Below are 22909 nucleotides of genomic sequence, written 5' to 3'. Positions count from 1 at the left end.
ACCAGTAGTTCATTTCATTCATTGGTGCGTTAACAATGAAGTTAGAAAGTATCAATCCGCCAAAGTGTATTTATCCGCTTGTTTACTTGCCAAGCACTATCTGAGATTGGTTTCGAGTTTAATTGTACTAAGCTTAAAAAACGGCATCGTTTTCTTTTTGGGCACTTTGTGTTGTGGATAACAGGAAAGAACTATTTTGTGTCTCGCCCGGGGATATTTACACTTCGAGGAAAACAATTCAGTGGGGTAAAAGGTAAGTATACGCATCGTGTTGGTACGCATCCAACGGCAACAAGCAATAAATCATGAATGAACAGGTAATGAATGGATACATACAATCCCGTGTACAACAATGAACAGGTAATGAATGGATACATACAATCCCGTGTACAACAATGAACAGGTAATGAATGGATACATACAATCCCGTGTACAACAATGAACGTTCAATTGGATTCGTGTTGTGGTGACGGTTACAGCTCTATTGAAGTTTGTTGCGTGGCGTTGGTCATGAACTTGTTATTTATTTATTTATTTATTTACTTATTTATTTTATTTATTTATAGATCATAAACGATGCAGTGTATTCAAACAGTGTCAGTTATATGTTCTGTACTCAAGGACATTTCAACCCAATGACTCACTCGACACAGTACAGACATCTTGAAAGTAGACATTGGGTACGAAACCGTGCGAGTACTCTAGAGATCGACGAGTACAAATGATACTCAGTAAGCCATGCGGATTCAAGACAAATCTCACCCCAAATAAGACCCGGATGTAACGCGTCACGTGTTTACTTGGGGTCCACTAATATCTTAATATTTTTTATTCTCTGTAATGTATTAGCTTAGTTTGTTTTATTTTATCTATTTACTTTTTTGTAACCTTTGTAACCTGTTATTCCTTCATAAACTTCTGTAACCATTGCCAATCCCTCCGGGGAATGCCGTGTGTAAGTGTAAATAAAATTATTATTAAATATAACGTGATCACAACTAAAAGGGGTCGAACAATAAAATACATTATCCATGACGTCATACTGTCATACCTTTACTTTTACATTCGGGATAATCTCGCAACGCAATAACGCGTATACAATTAAAAAGTAAACTACTTAATTAATGAATAAATTAATAAGTAAATAAATAAATCAGTTTTATAATCTTAGCTTTACAGTACGATAAAGTGATTATATTTAAAATGCGGTGGTCTTCGGGCAGCGCGTGTTCTAATTGCATGTATTAAATAAACAATGTATTTTAAACGCGTTGTATGCGTCGCTATGAGTCCCATATCGAACAGGACGCGACACGACGACTGCCGCCCTTCATAAGTTATACAAGTGGTTACATTCGGTACCAATCTCCCAGACAGAGTTTTACTTCATGAATGATGTCAACAGCAAATATGATCTTATGCTCGTCGTTGATTGGTCGATGCGTCACAGCGGTACTTCTTTCAAAGACGCTCACCAAAACATTGCCATTCAGGTGTTCGATTTTCGAACCCGACGAATGTGTACGCGTTGTTTACTGATTTTGGTTGTTTTCAAAGTTAGAAGCTTCTTTTTTTTTTCTCTAACACAAACGGTGTGGCATGCAGTAGGACGATTTAGTCTTCAATACTACGAAGTGCTTTCGTTTGTTCATATTTCTTCGCATGGCAAGCGACAGGACGGTCAGTTTGATTAACCGAGTAACACCTTAGTAACCGTTATTCCGCGATAAAACTATTTTTCTTTTGTAAATTATAACTATTTCACCCTTGACAGTGCATTTACGGAAAATCATTATCATTTATCGATAAAATATTTTAAATCTTGTTTTCTAGTCAGAATAAATCAACACGAGAGCTCTCTAATAACAAAAATACGCAAATGATACGCGTAGTAAAAGTCGTGTGGTGTTTCACCACAAAATGGCGGTGTGTGGTGACAGAGATACCTGTAAATATTTTCTCAATTTAATCACGTGTGAACCAAGCTTGATTTTCAATAAAATATTTCAGACTGGCTTAGATATCTTGCATTTTGTTCTTAATCCACAAAATACATGCGTCCACGAATTGTACTACATTTAAAAGCGGAGGGGTCGTCATCTGCGCACGCGCGGGAAATGAGTCCCAAGCGACGATAACAACCCTTGAATACTCAGTAAATGACACTTCTAACCAATTAAAGATTACATGTTTCCTATTTGTCACTGTTTCATTAACGCCAGATATGTATGCTTACCATGCGGCTGTGATTACTGCAAACAGAAGCAGATGAAATGCTGTGACTACACTACTAGTTGGACGTAAATACAATGCCGCGAACTCGTGCCACCTGGGCGTCAATGACAAAATGTTTACCGTGAAAGTAATGCAAACAGATTAACGGTGTTAGGCGTGCAGTACGTTCGGATTTCAGACAATTGGTAAATACTAGCTGTCTGGTGTATAACAAAGTATTTCACACCCGTTAAAATGATGTCGTTTTAACTTTACAGATATGATATATCAAAAGCAGATATCCTATCGTCACATTCCTGCTTTCTTAATTTAAATATTTAAATTATATTTATAATGTCAGTGACCTTCAAGAACGAACAATGTGTGTCTACTGTTTATAAGAACCAGTTGAATTAATATTCTGCAGGTATTTTCTCATTACTGATCCAACATTTAGTGATGTATATACTGTAGCAGATAATTGTATCTCACAAATTTGCAATGCAAATTTAACTTAATTACAACCGCATATAACAATAGTCTAAGAAAGAATGGTTATTTTGTTATGCCAATCTCATTTGATGCAACGTTCCAAATAAGTCGTACTGATGTGAAGTACAAGAACTGACATGCCTTGGTAACTAGACTAATTGAATCAGACTCACAACAATGGGTATGGAATGATAATTATATGAACTCTCGACAAGGTCACGTGGTTTTATTTTCGTAATAACAATGGCTGTACCAAAATCGTGACTAGTGCTTCTTATAAATGTGGCTGTGGTCGCCATTGCCACCATCAACCCTCTGTATCTGATTCTGTTTTTGTTGTTTTTGTTGTTTGTTTGTTTGTTTTTTTCTGATTTTTAAATTGTGCGTTTTAGTTGTCATATTGTCATGCATGGCAAATAACAACACATACTTTTGCCATTTTCGTTTGCCTTAGTACAAATAGAATGACGATAAATTCTCAGACCATATACCCTAGTTGATACAAATACATAGTAGAATAAATTCTCAGACCATATACCCTAGTTGATACAAATACATAGTAGAATAAATTCTCAGACCATATACCCTAGTTGATACAAATACATAGTAGAATAAATTCTCAGACCATATACCCTAGTTGATACAAATACATAGTAGAATAAATTCTCAGACCATATACCCTAGTTGATACAAATACATAGTAGAATAAATTCTCAGACCATATACCCTAGTTGATACAAATACATAGTAGAATAAATTCTCAGACCATATGCCCTAGTTGATACAAATACATAGTAGAATAATTACTAAGTTCTATTTAGTGTTAATGGTATTTAAATGCAGATGACTTACTTTACTTAAATGATTATTGAAAATCTTTCTCCCGTCAACAATTTAGAAAAAAACTTGCAATGGGCCTCGTATAACTCTCGTACGCATTTGTCTTATTTTAAGTATTTTCGAGAAAAATAACACAAAACGTGCGATTTTGCCAACATTCACAGATTATTAAAAATCAATATGATACAAGAATTGTTTTATAAACTTTTGTGACAATAACATCCACATTAGTAATACAGTATTGACAATTCACGATGATCGTCTTGTTTTCCATACTATTTCAAAAACGGTGCACAAAGATGATATTGGTTCAACCATGGAAGGTACTGTACTTGCCATGGTTCAACAAACGTAGCCGCACTGTACATGGTGCCTTTTGTTCGCCTTATTTCCACGTTCTGATTTTCTTTGTTGTTGCCCCAGTTTCGTATCCTACTCACTTTCTTGGGGGTCTATTCTCAGACTGAATGGAATCAGATTATTGGAATTCAGACTAGGGTACAGTATTAATTATCATTGTATGGGCGTGAATCGCTTGTTGAGTAATGTAAAACATTGAAATAGCTACATGCCATTTTAGCGAATTTGACTCAATGCATGAATTAACAAAATCTTATTTTAGCTAAAATGCCAATAATCTAATTGTGAGAATATACTTTATTCTAAATTAGCGACATCTTGAATTAGCGAAATTACAGGTTAGCTAAATAAGCTAAAATGACATGCTAACTAAAAAGACGTGTTTTTCAGTATTTCTTAATCAGGCCACCGTCCCTCAACAGGGAGGGAGATCAGTCACATTAAAAGTTCAAGCATTTTGCGTCCCTTTTCGAATATTAAATGGTAAATAAATTGTTTTACTTGATACTCGGAATGATTTTGCCTTTCCACAGTGAGACATGATATACAAGTGTATTCTAGAGTGTATCAATTGTTTAATATTCAAATAAGCGCCATTTTCGTAGTGGGCCACTTAGTTTACATTTCGTATTTTAGAATTTGTCGGAAAATGTGTATTGTATAAACAGTACCACCTACATTTTTGTTATCTTTTTTTGTTTTTAATTCCAGCCGTATAAACAATGTATGACATGAACTTGGTAGTTTGAGAAATAAAGCAGTTCTTCATTAGTACTGACGAAACAGATCACACCCCCCGTCTGACTCTCACTTTATATATCGAACCTTTCCCCACAGAATTCGTGAACGTTTTTAATACGAGGATTCTTTATCTGATAAGGTGAGCAAAATGTTACTTCACGAATTTTGCTCACTATTTAACACCCCCTTATTTTTTGCAATTATGCATTGACAGTTGATTTTCTGACAAAAATAGACAAGGTAACACTACAACAACTCCGGCGGGGTAACGGTTTTTCGTCAAAAACCTGATTACAATCATACCCTGGTTTTTTTTCGATTATTATTTTTATAAATTATTCATTTTATTTATTTATTCGTATTTTTAAAAACGTATTCCATTATTTCCATGTTTTTAATTGTTCGTTGTAAAAAAAATAGAATTAGTGAAATAAACTTGATTTGGAAATCATATGACTAAAATAACAAAGTTAATTAAAAGAATAAAAACAAATTAAAAACAAAACGGAGAAAAACTTCAATAAGATTCATTGTTCGATCCGCCGGGTCTCTACTCATGTTGAGGCGACTTGCATGCAATGAATGTTGGCTGGCGAAGAAGAATAACAACCGCGATATTCGTAAGCAGCGCCCTCATAGGGTAACCTCGTGCAACCAACGGCGGAAGTTTCGAAAATCAAAACATTCAATATGGCGACAAGAGTTGGCGTAAGATCACTGCGTTCCTCTAAAAGAAGCGATCTGGGTGCCCAAATGGGCGATAGGACGGTGAAAATTGCACCGGTTGGTGCATGGGTAGAACCCGTACGTATTAGTGTTGATGAACAATGTCATGCCGTGGTAAGTAATTGTTTTTACACAAAAAAACCCCTCGCTGATCATCATGTTTTGAGATGACCGTACGTGTTACAGCCTGTACCTCTGTAAAACCATCTTTTATTTATACTGTCTTCGCTTATTTCAAAATATTTCTCCATATTTTAACGATGATCAGATTGAGAGTAGTAGCCTTATTTATTGTAATCATTTAATCATCATGCTTACTGCAGGGTTATGTTGGGCTGCGAATTTCATTGTCGTGAAGCCAGGATCATAGTACGGGTAGTTTCCATGCACACATCAAATGAATGTGTCAGTTTAGCCAACTTGAATACCCATTAGACGTGCTGCAGAATGAGAGAAAAAATCTATCGGACATCTTAAAGTTATTCTTTCAAAAATGCTGATTTCTCTTTCATTCATTATTTCAAGTGCTGAATGTTCTTTTTCAAATACTAGATCATGACTTGACATGATTTTTAAAGGGTGTATTCACTGTTGCTTGTTTTCTGACAGTTGCAGTTTTTGCTAGCCGTGGTTTCGCTGTGTTTTGGGTCCTGATAGGTTTTGAGCTATATCTACAAACACTTGTCAATCATTTTTACATATTTTTCCATGTCTGGATTAGTTATTAATGTCTTCAGTTATTAAAGTCCTTGGTCATGAAAGTTTAAGCGTGCAGGATTTCACAATAACAGTGATGATTCCTAAGGAATGTCATAGTTTTGAGGAAGAAATTATGGTAAGGGTTGGGGTAGGTTTAAGTGCCTGTGATGATGACTGAACTAAACAGTTAAAAATTCGGCCTGGCAGTTATAAATCTAAGCCAGACATAAACTACTGGCTATATTATATTCCTTTCTATTGCTACTGTATTTATCATTACCATTCAAATCATGAAAGTCATGCAAGTACATTTTGTATCTACAGTAGATGAGTATATACTGTAATACCATTGGGGGGCTACTAGTTAAATCAATGCAGAAATCACTTTTGGGTAGTTGGTATTCATTTCCCTCATTTCATTTTTTTTTCATTTTGTTACAATAAACTAAATAAGTTGCATACTTTTGATATTTGTAATTTGTACAAAATGAATACCAACTACCCAAACGTGATTTCTGCATTGATTTAACTAGTAGCCCCCCCCCCCCAATGGTATTACGGTATACTCATCTACTGTAGATACTTCCATGACTTCCATGATTTGAATGATTCACAGGCACTTAAACCTACCCCAACCCTTACCATAATTTCCCCCTCAAAACTATGACATTCCAAAGTACCGGTACCGAGTTCAAATGACAAGAAAATTATGCACTCTTATTCAACACATAACGGCTTTCATCTTTTTGACAGTATGCAGCTCAGATTGAGGAGGAAAGAATACAAAGAGCACAACAGTTGAAAGAAGAAAAATTACAGCATTTCCAAAGAGAAGTTAAGAAAAGAGTCAAAAAAATGCAGAAGATGAAAAAACAACAACAATTAGAAAGTTCTTTCAAAGCGGTGAGTAATAAGAAGTTATAGGAAAAGTTGAATATTTTCTACTACCACCAACTTGCACTGCAGGAAAAAATAGAAGGCACCATAAATTGTTTGTCTTCAATGTCTTTCTAAGTTTCTTATCTTGGTGAATATTTTTTTTTGGTACATGGGTTTATAATTTCTCTGAAAAATAACCAATTAATCATAATGAGAAACACTTTGGTGAAATTTGTTTTTGCAGATATATTCAGTATATTGTTTAACTTCATTGGTTTGTGAAGAAAACAATACATTCTATTTTTAACTTTGCATATATCCACTAGGTTTTAGTTTAGTCCTTTTAGTTGTTAGCAAAATACAAATGTAAGTGAGAAATAATACTGATCTAAATGATTTGAAAAACCCTATATAGCACAATGTGTGTATCACACGCAACGTAATATTACCGTAATTGGTATAGTACAGGTGTGATGGTTCAAATACCAAAATGGCAACAGTAACAGAAAGACTTCCCTGGCGGCGATGATAACATACGAACACGGAGTCAACAGATGAGGTTTCAACTGGTACTGGTATTATTATACTCTGCAAACATCAAGTACAATAACGTGGTAAAACTCCACTACTCCATAACTAGATACTTAAACTCCAATACAATTCAACGAGATCTCCGATCTGAACTCAGTGCTGAGCAACTCCCCTATATATACTGTACCCCCACTGTCTATAAATAGACCATTACATCAGCATACATAATGAGTCTGGAACTTACTACAAATTCTAGAATGTTCCATTACCTTCTATTGCCTCCTACAGTGTTATATTATCTAGAATATTCCACCCAGACATAGTACGGTTCTAGAACATTCTCAGTGACACGGAAGTGGTAAACAAGTCGTATGCGACATGCCTCCCCTCTCAAGAATATTATAACATATAATATTACATGACTAGCTACGGCGGCAATAATACAAATACAATTTCAAATAAAACAACAATACAATATATCAAATCGAACTGAATAAAGCTCTGAGTACATAAATTCGAAAATCACATACAGTAAAATATAATGAAATTTAGTCATAAACGAATAACATTCTACTATAATGTTCAAAAGTTCCTCAGTCCATCAATCTACTCAGGTAGTCCGCTACCACATTGTCCCGTCCAGGAATATCCTCAACACGATAATTATATCCTTGCAGAGTCATCGCCCATCTCATCACTCGGTCATTTGCAAACTTGGCTTTATCCAGGTAAGACAATGGTTTATGATCCGTCTGCAAAATGAACTCCACACCGGCTAAATATAGGCGAAATTTATTCACGCCCCATACAATGGCTAAACATTCCCTTTCTACAGTTGAATATTTCTTTTCTGCATCGGATAACTTCTTACTTGTATACGCAACTGGATGAAGCTTCTCACCATGATTCTGCATAAGTACTGTTCCAATTCCTACCTGAGACGTGTCCGTCCGCATCACAAATGGTTTCTGTGGGTCTGGCAACTTCAAAATTGGTTTGCCCAATAAGTATTCCCGCAAAGTGTTATATGCTTTCTCCTGGGCCTCTCCCCATACAACTTTGTTAGGTTGTCCGTTCCTTAGTAGGTCACTCAAGGGTGCTGCAACAGTTGCGAATAAGGGGATGTGGTCTCTGTAGTAATTGACCAGCCCAAAGAATGATCGAACACCTTTCTTAGTCGCCAGTCTTTGCGCTTCTCAAATTTTCTCCATGTGTCCACCAAATATTGAATCATGGGCAATCTCCATAACACGAGTCCTCAACAGTTTCGGCACAACCACTTGACGTACCGTCTTACCTCCTGGAACTGAACGATTCCGATACACACGATATAGCAAGCCTCCATATACCTGGAACTCGGTTGTATGGTGCCCTCTCGCTTCTGGTTCTCTCTTACTATAATACTTCTTCAACAATGTGTCTGCTTGCTGCATCTCGACTAATTTGTCTTTTGTTACATGTGCTCCAGTCTTTACATCACACACTTTGAGCGGCTTCACCTTACCAGATTTCTTCGCTTGCGCTCTGGTTGTTACTGCTCCACTCACATTCCACACTGGATCCGGGTCATCTGGTGGTCTTGCTCTGGGCACATTCCCAACAGTTAACACATAGATTGGGTCCTGCACACATAATGCTTCAACCGTGCCTCTCAAATATGGCTTATCAATTTTCACCATGGCGACTGGAACCCTTCTTACAGTACGATCAACCATCAATATATGACCCATCTTTTTTGTATACTGGTCACCTGGTACCAAGCTCTTCTTGACTATAATGCCATTACACCCAGTGTCTCTCAACATGGTCACAGCTGTGTCACCAACCTTCTCTTGACCCACAGGCAAAGTCCTGTCCTCCACAACGCCACTCCGTTCCATACATGCACCATTCACAACCTTTAACTGCTCCCCCGATGCTAACAACAAATGGTCCTTCTCAATCATTTTAGGCACATCATTGTTAAATTGAACAGCACAGCTAGCACTGACATTAGACTCCTCTTTAACCACTGCAGCTGCACCAGTAGTAGTGCTGGGTTTTGACACTCTTTCTTTCTTGACCTTGTGTTGTCCACTACGACAGAACTTAGCCACATGTCCTATGGCACTGCACTGAAGGCACTGTTCACCTTTGTCATGGTTGACATCAGTAACGCGGGATGGACATTGTGCTGCTCGATGACCAACACCCTGACATACAAAACACTGGGTACTACTGCCCTGTCCCACATCAGTATTTCTAATGGCAGTCTTATTATCATTACGCCTCACCTGGTCCTTCGTGGATAACTGTCGACCATGTGCCACTAGGTACTGTTTTGCTATTACTGCCAACTCATCTAAATCTTTGGGTGCTCTTTCTTTAAGATAAACTGCAAGATCTCTTGTACAGGCACCAATAAACTGCTCCTTCACCATCAAGTCGGTAACACCATCATATGTTGCTGCAGTGCCTGACAACTCAACCCATTTAGCAAAATAATTCTTAAGTCGCACAATTAACTGGTCAGGACTCTCAGAACTTTCAGGTTTAATTTCACGGAATCACTTCCTGTACCCATCCTCTGTGAAATCGTATCTTGTCAACAGCGCCACCTTCACACGATCATAGTCAACTGCATCAGTGTCGAACATTCTAGAATATACTTCCAGTGCTCTACCAGTCAACAGCGCACTCAATTTTGTGGCCCATCCATCTCTATGCCAACTCACATTCGTTGCAAACCTCTCAAGCCACAATAAATAACTATCAAGTTCATCGTTACCATCAACAAATGCAGGCAACTTTGGTGACTGTGCATCGCTGACCACATTTCGTTGACCACCAAAATCAGCCTGTTGGAACCCCGGCATTGCTGCTTGCAGCTCTAATTTCCTCAACTCAAATTCTCTTTTGCCTGCTTCCGCTTCCAGCTGTAACTTTTCCTTTCTTTCCTCAATCTCCATTTTCCTCACCTCTGCTTCCCTTTCCTTTTCTCGCTGTTCTGCTTCCGCTTCCAGTTGTAACTTTTCCTTTCTTTCCTCAATCTCCATTTTCCTCACCTCTACTTCTATTGTTGTTGTCTTCTATATGTCTTCACTGCACCCGGACGAGCCCCCAGATGTCACACGCAACGTAATATTACCGTAATTGGTATAGTACAGGTGTGATGGTTCAAATACCAAAAATGGCAACAGTAACAGAAAGACTTCCCTTGCGGCGATGATAACATACGAACACGGAGCCAACAGATGAGGTTTCAACTGGTACTGGTATTATTATACTCTGCAAACATCAAGTACAATAACGCGGTAAAACTCCACTACTCCAATAACTAGATACTTAAACTCCAATACAATTCAACGTGATCTCCGATCTGAACAACTCCCCTATATATACCCCCACTGTCTATAAATAGATCATTACATCAGCATACATAATGAGTCTGGAACTTACTACAAATTCTAGAATGTTCCATTACCTTCTATTGCCTCCTACAGTGTTATATTATCTAGAATATTCCACCCAGACACAGTACAGTTCTAGAACATTCTCAGGGACACGGAAGTGGTAAATAAGTCGTATGCAACAGTGTGTGACATTAATGCCCAATAGGGGTTTTCCAGCATTTGACAAAGATTCGTGTAGAGTTTTCAACGTTCAGAATTACCTGACAAATCGCAGTCATTACTGCCAATTTTAACTGGAGGTAAAATAACAAGAAAACTGTTTAATTTTTGACAGGTTGAAATGGAAAGAAGTATTGTAATGCAGAGTAGCCACGCTGCCGAACGTTTGACGCCAAAGAAGAATACATGCGTCTACAGAGATGAGCAGCAACTCTCCATCCATCCTTCTGTATCCATGGCAACTGCATCCAGTGAATCAGCTGATGATACTGATGATGGGAGGGTTTTTGAAGAACACTTAAATCAAGTTCACAAAGCTATTAGTCATGCTCGAAAGAATTTAGCATCAAAGAGGCTTGTACTAGATAGGGTATGTTATTTGGTTTTTACAACATGATAATTGCTAAGTAAAAATTTCAAGAAAATACAATGAGCATCACAAGGAATTATTGGGTTAGTCACGGTTATATAATGGAGTAAAATATGAATTTTTATTCAATATTCACCACAGATGGCGCTATTTTAAAAATCGTTGCCTTGCAGTTTGTATTTACCGTATTTATCTTAAACATTGCCCAATGTGAAAGATCACCGTTTTGGTATGGTGATCTTCCAAAATATGAGCCATTATCCAAAACATTGCGGGTGATTTTTCAGATAAATTGGTAAATGTATTATGTTGCAAAAATTCGGTAGCAATATATATAGTGGCTAGGCCCAGCAAAAATAAAAAAACATTTCTGTTCATCGTGTCTTCATGTTAAAATGTACACAAGTATTTTAAAAAGAAACCACTTTATAAGGAAAAACATTTTTATTTCAAAAGAAAAATAAACATGTACAAAATATTTTTTTTTTTAAATTGACCATAAGCATTTTTGTTCTCTTTATCTTGGCCTTAGTACTCACAACTACATTGAGAGAATCAACATTCAATGTCTAGATCAGTCATTTATCCCAAAAATATTCATTACAAATCTAATGACATAATACATTATTGTGGAATGATTTTAGTAACTAATTATTGTATTATTTTATAGAAGCATTTGCCTGGTGGTGCCTGGAAAGTTGCTTCAACGCGAGACGTAAGTCAAGTTACGAAATTATTTATTGTGGATAGTTAAGTTAATGTATTTTGATAACTGATTGAATGACAACGCTGCTTTGTTTTTTTCATGCTAGTTACCTTTATCAGCTGACCATGATGAGGTACTTGATACAAATGAAGCTATAGAAGCTGGTAGCGTTGAAAGTGATGAAGAAATACCGCAACAAGAATTAGATCAGTCATTGATAACAGATGATGATGAAGCTATTGCTAGGCAACAACAATCACATGACCAAGAAGAAGTGTTTCAACTAGCAGGCGCTCCTCCTCCCAAAGTCGTGACTTTCAGTCCATCATTAGGGCACCCGCATCAATTTGGTGGTGATGGAGAACAAAAAGAGTCTGCTTGGTCACTGGGACAACCAAAGGTGGTGACTTTTGCATCATCGAATGAACCAGATGAAGTGTTGCCAAAGTTACGAAGGAGAAAAACTCATCGTCTGTGTACACATGCATCAGTGCCTGAAGTTATGCCTGGTGTCCTTGCAGAGGAGAATAAACGACAGGTTAGTTTATTAATTAGTTTATTCATTATATCATGTCATTATTATTGATATTCTCAAAAGAGACAATGCTAAGTCTGTCATAGAAAATAACACTTGTGTGTGGAAGATCTGGGTTCACATCAACCACTATCTTGTTTTTTGTTTAACATCCACATTACTCAAATTTTATTTAATAGTTCACAAAAATTTGAATTACAGCCACTATAGATTTTTTGTTTGTTTAACATCCACATCCAGTAAAAAACTAATGCATTCAGCAAATGAAGGTGAAACATACAAGCTTACCATATGGTAAAATAAATTTCAGTATGTCGATGTTTAAACAACAAAACAAATCTAGGTTGCCCATATCTCAATATTCGGTTCATATAATTAAATTAATTAAAGTTTGAGTTACTAAATGTGAACGTTAAACAACAAAAATTATCTACGTTGCCTGTAACTCAAAACTGTTAATTGAACATCAAGTTATAATTTGGGCATGGAGTTGCCAAAGTATGAGCATGGTCATTTTTGTAAGTTGATGTTTTTGTAAATCAATGTTCGTAACTCAATGTTCGTAACTCAATGTTCGTAACTCAATATTCGTAACTCAATGTTCGTAACTCAATGTTCGTAACTCAATGTTCGTAACTCAATGTTCGTAACTCAATATTCGTAACTCAATGTTCGTAACTCAATGTTCGTAACTCAATGTTCGTAACTTAATGTTCGTAACTCAATGTTCGTAACTCAATGTTCGTAACTCAATGTTCGTAACTCAATATTCGTAACTCAATGTTCGTAACTCAATGTTCATAACTCAAACAATCCAGTATCTTATTGAACAAGACACTAAGTTACTGTAAGCACATGTACTTCTAATATAAACAGCATGTTTGGAAAATTGCCACCCTTGTACTGTAAAATGACTAATTTTCACTAGGTTTAAATTTTACTGATTTACTATTTCAGGCATTTCAGTGGGTTTTAAATTCACGGTTTTATCATTTAGATAATGTGTTCTATGCTAAATTTTACATATTCACTGGGTTTTGATTTAACGCAAAGCAAAATTAAAACCCAGTGATAAATTAATTCTTTTACTGTAACTGAATGCCACTGACAATAACTTATGAAGTAAAATTTGTGTCACTCATGGATTGTGTAACACACCATGCAAGAAATTCAAAATTTGCTGTTCTTTAGTACAATTACTATTTTTCAAATGTGTTGGTAGACAAGAAGTCAGTTTTCAATGTACAGAAGACTGTTCATGGATATTGAACGAGAACAAGTCAAAGAAAATATCAGAAAACAAGAACATAGAAAAAAAATGCTGAAGTAAGTTTTAAAATAGTTGGTCCATATGTGACCTTGTTTATTTCCTTTACTAGTTGATTGCATGACCTATTATGTCTCAGTGCATACTATTTACTATACTTTCAGAATAATATCAACTGATATCACTTGGTCTTAGAGCTTATTGATACAATCTATGTAGACCTATGTAGGCCAGGTGTCTTTTCATTAAATCTTGTTATGACTATCACACATGCTTTTGTTATACCATTTCTTGAACTCTGTTTCACCAGTTTTATTCAAAGTTATTGCATACCAATGGATAATAGTAAAAGTTTACATAATTTTTTGTTTCAACCCAGAGTTATCCCAGAGTTATGGGGAAACCAATCTAAATGAGCTATGGCAAGCCTCAATTGTATACAGCGCCACCAGTGGCAGTTCCCAGCTCCATGCATCCAGTTTGGCTGACTGATAGCATCAACTAACATTTCTTGAAAATTTCTCAACTGATTTCAATCAATCATTGGGAATTCAAAATGGCAAACAGATTCAACTAATCATGTTTATTTCCCTCTGCAGATTGAAACAAGAGAAAGAATTGGAGAGAAAGAGAGAGGAGAGGGCAGCACAGTTGTCAATTGAACCCAGAGATCCTGTCACTGGCCATACTGAGAAGGAGGCATTGGAGAAATCAAAACAGGAACAGAGATACATAACACAAACTATGGAAAAACAGAAAAAGAAAGTACAGAAAAAGAGAGAAATGAATAGGTAGATGGATATTCAAACTTTTTTAAAGCAACAATAATTGAAACTATCAATCTTTTTTCTTTTATTTTTAATAAAACATTTCCTGTGTCATGGCCTTATAAAAACTGGAGAAACAAGGAATAAAAAAAGTCTGGCCTTAAACAAACAAAAATTCAAAATCACAGCCATTTCTACTTTGAGAGCATGATTACTTCTCTCCTATATGCAATCAGACCATTATCACACGGAGGTCCTTGCTGTCAATTGCCATGGTTACATGTCCGGCTGGGTGCCATCTTGTTTGTGTTTTCTTTTGGAGCGTTATTTTAAATTACCGGTACTATATTTGCTACACTTGTAGTGCATGCTTCAGAGGGCAATGGGCAAAATGACTCGTGTTTTTTCCAGTATACAGCAAATGTAATTTTTATTTCTGTGATGCAATTTTAGTAAATCAAATTTGGTATTTATTTTGTGTTTAGGTATATCGATGCTTTACAAGCCGTGATGAAGAATAAGATAGAAACTCAGAATATTCAGTTACCGCCATTATGTAACTGTGGTCCTACAATATGGGATACCAACCCTGATACCTGCGCTAATAACTGTGTTTTCTATAAAAATCCTAACGGTATGTAATTTATGTATTACTTATTAACTTTTGAACAATATGACTTTTTACACTTTAAATTTTGGTGCAATATTTTGTACATTTTTATTTTCTATGATTTTCTTTTTTAGTTTTTACATACTTTCCCGTTGGCATCAGGTCTTGATTAAAGTTTCTGAGAAATATGGGGGAAAAAAAGATTAATTTATGAACCATCACTAGTCTAGTTTAGCTTGCAAGCACCATTTAGAGGTCTATCACGTTACATCACAGGGAATCTCGAACAATGATGTTCAAAATGATGTGTGTGAAAATGTCCGGATTACACTCCTGAGAATAGACATCTACCTCTGCCATGTTACAAGATATAATTTGACAATTTAAAGCTTTCACCACAATGTAAAAGATGTTAAAATAGCTACATCTTATTTCAGCCAATTTGATACATGAGAATATACTGTAAGTTAGCTACATTTTAAATTAGCAAAATTATGGATTAAAATAACCTGCTAGCTATAAAAAACTTGTTTCACAGTAAATCTTTTTTTCACCTCAAAATTCCATTCAACATTTACTGTGAATAGCGCCCTCTAGGGGACAAAGCAATTCTGTGATGTAACAATTACATAGAATTCAGAAAACACTGTTATTGAAATCATGGAGGTAAAAAGGGAAGGAGTCACAGCCAAGCTTAGATCAGAGGTACCAGGATGGTCGCCGCTGTTTGTACATAGATCAAGGAGTTTATTTGCCGAACGGATCAAGTTTCAGTTTCCTCTTAGCGCAGTGAGGATTACCATGTATTAGCATACTACGGACGCCTTTGGCAGCACTCAACGATTTTCGTGACAATTCTAGTCAAATTCTTATAAACAAATATGGCGACGATCGATAACGCGCACGAGTTTGACTACGATGCTGAAACTGCTATATCCTTAAATTCAGAAGACGTAAACGAAATCGAAGAGCATATTACAGACGAAGAATTTTTTTGCATATGCTGTGAACGAAATGATTGCACGAAAACAAAAAAATGCAGCGATTTTCTTGTACATGGTGTATAAAGAAAATTGACGCACTGCCATGGGAAGTAGGACATACACGGGATATATAAACTTCAAAAAGTGTCATTTCGAACCTCAAATTCAGTCTCTGGTACAATGCGGTGCGGTCCATGTCATGCACCATTGCAAGGAACATTAAACGATCTTTATTTTGGACTAAAAAACAGTACTAGCAAGGTTTCGAAACATTACATAATTACCGATTCAAAAATACAACGAAAAATGTGCTGAAAAACGAAAAATTACATAAACTTAACAAGAAATTCTCCGATTTTCAAAATTCTAACTTTCACGTTCTCACAAACACATTCCTCTACGTATAAAAGATCTGCGCATGCTTTATGTCCTTTGGCTTTTACTGCGACATCGTAAAACAAGACCTTGGAATGTGTACTGTACGCAGCAACGCTTGAAGAGAAATGACGCGTCGGCGACAATCCTGGGGTGAAAGGACGATAAGACAAAGGGAATTATAGGATTAAACTTGGCTAAAACAAAAGAAGTTTAGGAGGATTATTTTGGTTGTGACTTTCTTTTTACCTCCATGTTGAAATCAACAATTTTATTTGGTTGTGTAAATGTCATTTAGAACACTGAAAATCTCTCAAAAACACATTGACATATAGTGCCAGAAATTACCTTTTCACTCATTCACATGATTTCTTTTGTTTTTATTACAGGCTATGCCAAAGCTCTGCAGTCTGTGTTGATGTCTTGTGATGTTGTATAACTATTAATGAAGTCAACACAAGAATGTTGTTGTGTTAATTCATCACCAATACATTCTGATATATGCTGGGAATATAGCTCATTTAAATTAAATTTCTTGTTTGGAAAATTCCACTTTATGGTTTAAGGTACCAGGATGTGTGACCTTCATGGGTCATGAATAAGTACCAGGATGTGTGACCTTCTAGGGTCGTAAACAAGTACCAGGATGTTTGACCTCCAGGGGTCGTGAATAAGTACTGGATGCGTGACCTCTAGGGTCCTGAGTAAGAGCTATTCGATCCCACCTGTGATTTGATACAAAGTTTGCATGTAGATGATTATTTCATTATTTACTGGGATTTAAATTCAAAGTTTTGTACAGTGAAACAATCAGTTCCAGTGTTAATATGAATTTAATTTAACAGATTTCACAAATCAGGAAAAATAGTGAAATTGAAACCCAGTAAATAAATTATGTGTTTACATTAGTGACACAAAAGCTGGACCACTCAGGAATGAACTACAGTTTATTTAACTACCAGTGTCGCTACTTTTTATATGATTTTAACATTTGTAATTAACGTTTTAAAGTTTTAAAGTCAAACATTGTAAAATCATCTTGCTTGAATTTTATAAACATAATATCTCATTCAACTGACAATTACAGGTAGTCCTCCAGGTAATCTTTATAATAACATGGTAACCATAACAGTACTATGGTTGTGGAGTAATTCTAAAACTACCAAATTCAGAAAATCATGCAAAATATAAACCTGAAAATAGAAAATCTGGTGACAATTTAATATCTGTACCATGTACAATAATGGCCTCCAAACTGCGAGACACGTACTTGTATTCTGAGGTGTATATAGAAGGTATGTACAAAGTGTACAAAGAACCGATTTAAAAAAATCCCCCAATCTCATTTTTAATAGAGTGTTATCTAAACCATGCATTTTTTCTTTGGTTGACTTGCATTCACGTCACCAGTTTTGGTCATCTCACCTCATATTCATTCTGTTTATTTTGACAATCTGATTCTCCATTTATAAAATCATTTTCCATAGTATTATAGGAATATGACAAAATGTTTGATTCGTTCCATTTCACTGCCAAAATGATTTGTCTGCAATAACTGTTTTATCATCCACATTTTATAGCTGATGTTTCAACATAATCTAGTCATTCATTGTTGAAATTAACATAGAATAGAAACATGTAGATTGTGTCAATCAGGTTTAAACAACAGATAAAGAACAGATGATAATTTATGCATAATTAAATGAATTTTTGTTTTTGTTCAAATACCATATGTACTCTATCTGAGATGCATGAAAGCATAAAATGTTCAAATTCACAAAGCTCATCAAACTGTTATTGTAATTATAAGTCCATGTTCTTTAGCTTCTAATAAACATTACATTTGTGTCCATGGTCATAAACTTGCCCCTTGAATTTTTCTCTGATTTGATTTGAGTTCAAAAATTAAAACATGAAACACAGTTGGTATTTTACTGCATTGTGTACATGACTATGATTTATTCTTGATTCAAATTTCTGTATGTAAAATACGTTTTCTTTTATGTGGTAAAATAAGTTTTATATCAAGTTCAAATTTTGATGGTTCACCACATTTTTACAATCAACTTCAGTGACACTGCCAGTACATATTTTTGCATAATTTATGAAATAAATGTCAGTTTAATTCCGATTTATTTTCTTGTAGCATGATTTTTTTATTTTCCTTATCCATCACTGCTTTTATTTTCTTATCAGGACATTTTCTGGGGGATCTTTGGGAGTAATGTGCAACCTAATATTGGATCAATGCACACCACCAGCCATGAGTGCAATCTGTTCTTTTTTGAAAACATTTTTTTACAAGAGATGGCATGCTTGTATTTTAAACTGTGAATGGAATTTTAGCGAAACCCACATGGTTTTAAAATTCCAGATAGCGAGCAATCGGTGGGGTCAACTTTTTCAATATTGACAATACCAGTTTGGTTTAATCGTGGAGGTGAAGGTTTTATTTTGGGGACTTTCAACATCTGTGAAGATGCCGTTTACTATTTAATTTTAAAAACAAAACAAATAAGTCTTTTTTTTGAAAAAGGCCTGTGTTTCAAGTGTTAACATAGTTGTTTATTAGCAGTTTATGGAACTTTTAGCAAAATCCCAACTCGTGTAACCTGCTGGCTTATTATGTCCCGACTTTTGTTTTTTTGTTGGAATCCAGTCAGTGTAATAGAATCTATAGCTGTTTTTTATTATATGTACTGTATACTCTAAAATTGGTTGGATTTACCATATTTACACTCATTAAAATTTGCTGAGTTTCCAGTGCTCTAGTTTGAAATATCATGATAGAAACATTGTATTTCTAAGGATGCAATAAAGTTATTACTATTATTACCATGGAGGTAAAAAAAAAAAAAGTCTTTTTTTTTTTACCTCCATCAACATTCCAAATATAGGACGCTATACAGTCTATGGAGTCTGTGGGAGAAATAATGAGTTATACCACAGTCCCTCTATCATATAGAGAGACTATATAGAGGGACTGTGGTTATACATAATGAATGAATTTCCCAAGTTCATTTACAAAAAGCAGTCATCGTGTTCGTCATGGTTTTTTTTTTTTCACAACACCGCCACAGTTTCTTCAAATGGAACCCGTTACCATTAATAATACTGCTACTTGGATATTGATGACAGCTTTCAGCAAACGCATGTCATGGTCACGGTTACTAAACCGTGTAGTAACCGTGATGGTACTAACTTGTGCGGGCAGGGTGTGTTCGAACTTTGAATTCAGTGTTTACATTCCGATCATTTTGGCGGACAGTGCAATAATATACATACTGATATCATCAGTTTGGGTCAATCCTGGGTCAATCGTGGAAGGTACATGGGTCAATGTACTGCCGCTGTGATTGGACGAAATTAACGGAATTTCATTGGCTGAAAGAAGGTCAGCAGAATCCGAATGTGCGTTGCTGACAGCAGACCATGTCTGCCGATCGCTAGCGGAGAAACAACTAGACATTCACTAGAGCATAGTACCTTCCATGACTAGAGATTCCCATTACTTAACACACCACTCGTCAGGAATAACCATACTATTATTAATTCAACAAGTTGAGGCATGTGTTAGATACGGATGTATATTTAGAATAACCTGGGTGGCTGGAAGAATTGTTTTGAAACAAAGTTGCAGTTTGGACAATAAAAATGCACTGATGAGACACTGAAAAAAATGCACGGGCAATGATTTTCCAGCCCCCCCCCCCCAAAAAAAAATAAAAATAAAAACTAGTAATGGACATACGTATGACAATTGTGCTTTGCTGAAAAGTCTGTGATATTAATGATACTATGTAAAATACTCATTGCCAAAGCATTAATCACAGAAAGTCACAGCCGTCATAAAAATATCGGGCCTAAACACTTGCTGCAGTTGATGCAGCTCTCTTGGTCGTGGTATACGTTGGCCGCAACGTAGTATCAAAATAGCTTAAGCAGCCAATAAGAGCTGCTAAACTGCAGCATGACTTCAGCAAGCCTAAACACATGCCCACGGCCACACCGTACGGGAAGAAGTTTTCTGTGATTTTTTTTACAGTATAAGCTTCACAAGCCAACGTATTGTGATTTGTCAAATGGTTTTCATAGACGCGATTAAAAGAAGTTTTTTTTCTGTGAAGAAAAGAAGTTTTTTTCTTAAAACAATAGGAGATTATTATAACACCCCAGTAGTATTGTGTTATACCAGTGAATTAAAATAATAAGCTGTCCTGTCAATCAAAGTCACATGATAATCACCTGTAACGACACATGTTTATTTGATTTCCACACCACAATGATGTTATCCGCTGTTGATACGACAACAAGTTTCGCATTCCAATGTTCAGTATAGTTTCAGAGAAAAATTTGTATCGATATACAATTTTGTCGAATACTAAGTACATCTCGACTTATTATAGAAAGTATTGCGGCGCAGGACGTCACGTCGAAAGTCATGTAGTCGAAAATCTAAATTAATGTGGTTTTGTCATCGACAACTTTATACTAGTAGTTTTAATAACAATTTCATTTGTTATGTTATCAATATTATTGACTTTGAATAAACTGTAACAATTTCAATTTATCAAAAACGCTTATAACTCCTTAGACATTTCATAGCATCAGCATTTATGTAATCCCTTCAGATGCTTTTAGATTAGAGTCTAATTTAGACTTACACACTGTCCTTTTGTGTTTATGGCTACCCGTTTTAGCCATTTATTTTATTGAAGGAGAAAAAATCACCAAAAACAAACAAGAGACTGTATGTATGTCTAGTTCTAGTTAGAATTTCCCCATGTAACTACATTGGAAATATTTTGAAAACAATATTTTTACTAATTGAGTGTAAACATAGGAAAAACGGTATATTCCTTGTATTTTATTTTCACTGAATCATCTCTTCAGCGAAAGTAAAGTATTTTACAATGATTTGCACTTCCACTAAATGTCAACTATTATTCCAACTGTACAAATCAAATTCCTGTCAAATTCATTGTTTATAATCCCTATGACAGTAGCATCTTGGATTTTGGATTTAGACTTACAAAAGCCCCCACCCCCACCTATATAACAACATCGTTAGACAGTAATGTCATACGGCCCCGATGCTGGTAGTTAATGACAAAAAAATCTACAAATTAGAAAAAAGAAACAACGTTTAAGAACAAATCAGGGTAGGAAAAATAGGCGTTGGTAAAAAAAACTTTTTAATGCTGAGAGCTGTACACAATAGAAAATCAATGGGTGTGGGTTTTTGTTGTCACTATCCCTTCAGAAGACGTACACCATTCACACGTATTGTGTAACCAGTCTCACCCATATGGTGTGAAAATGTCAGCCAATAACAAAATACTAGTATACGAAGATATAACAATATATCCACTATAATCACAGGGAGCCCAGGAACTATAACCAACTGTAATACGCAGTCTCTATGAGCGGGGGGGGGGGGGTATCGGCTGGTATATTACAGTTGGTTATAGTTCCTGGGCTCCCTGTGCTATAATAATGCAGAAGAGGTTACTATTCAGAAATATTCATCATTCAAAATTATCCCGCAAAATTTGAGTTCCAACATTAGAAACCGTGATTCTATGGGAGAATTAGCGTTAATAAAATTATATTTTTTTTTTACATCGATCCGCAATGAACATATCTAGTCCAGGCCTTTCTTAATTACATAGGTCATGGAAGGTACTAACGTTAGTCCCTTCCATACATAGGTCAAACTCTTTACGGAGCCTGACCTATTATAAATGGGCGTATGGACATACCGATGCCAATTTTTTAATGTAACACTACTCTTGAGAAATAGAGGCAACTACTACGGTAGTATCTGGGAATAACACACATTGCGAAATGCACACTACAGAGAGGTACCATGTATCCACGGTCTGAGCATGTAAGTCTGTACTGTGACCCCGCCAAAACATGTCACGTGACAAACGACTTCCCGCGTCAGTGCTAATCACTCTGACCTTCACAACTCCGGAAACAAAAGTCGAACCTAAAAGAAAACATCGGTTCTTTAAAAAAAAAGCGGGAAATTGCTTCATTTGAATAGAAATTCACTGATTGGGTCAAAAGGAACGCATGTGATTGGTCAATCTTAGATCCTACTTGGCGGGAAAATTGGGGATAAAAAGGGTTGACCAAACGCAGATTACACCATAACTGCATTTGCTGTCTGTGTTATACGTTTAGTTATCACCGAA

General features: G+C 35.9%; 1 protein-coding gene across 1 annotated transcript; it reads left to right on the top strand.

Annotated features, from left to right (window-relative positions):
* Positions 1-5282: 5282 nt before the first annotated feature.
* LOC100376540 (uncharacterized) lies at positions 5283-17145 on the top strand. The gene is made up of 9 exons (XM_002740078.4): positions 5283-5487; positions 6826-6975; positions 11209-11463; positions 12134-12178; positions 12276-12707; positions 13927-14030; positions 14571-14762; positions 15224-15372; positions 17096-17145. The coding sequence occupies exons 1-9, from the start codon at positions 5338-5340 to the stop codon at positions 17143-17145; spliced, it is 1527 nt and encodes a 508-aa protein (XP_002740124.3). The 5' UTR covers positions 5283-5337.
* The last annotated feature ends 5764 nt before the right edge of the window (positions 17146-22909 follow it).

This window comes from Saccoglossus kowalevskii, chromosome 5 (assembly GCF_978046115.1).
Source record: "Saccoglossus kowalevskii chromosome 5, keSacKowa6.1, whole genome shotgun sequence".
Taxonomy (NCBI): Eukaryota; Metazoa; Hemichordata; class Enteropneusta; family Harrimaniidae; genus Saccoglossus; species Saccoglossus kowalevskii.
The sequence above is the reverse complement of the archived record's forward strand: the minus strand, read 5'-3'. Positions and strand labels throughout refer to the sequence as shown.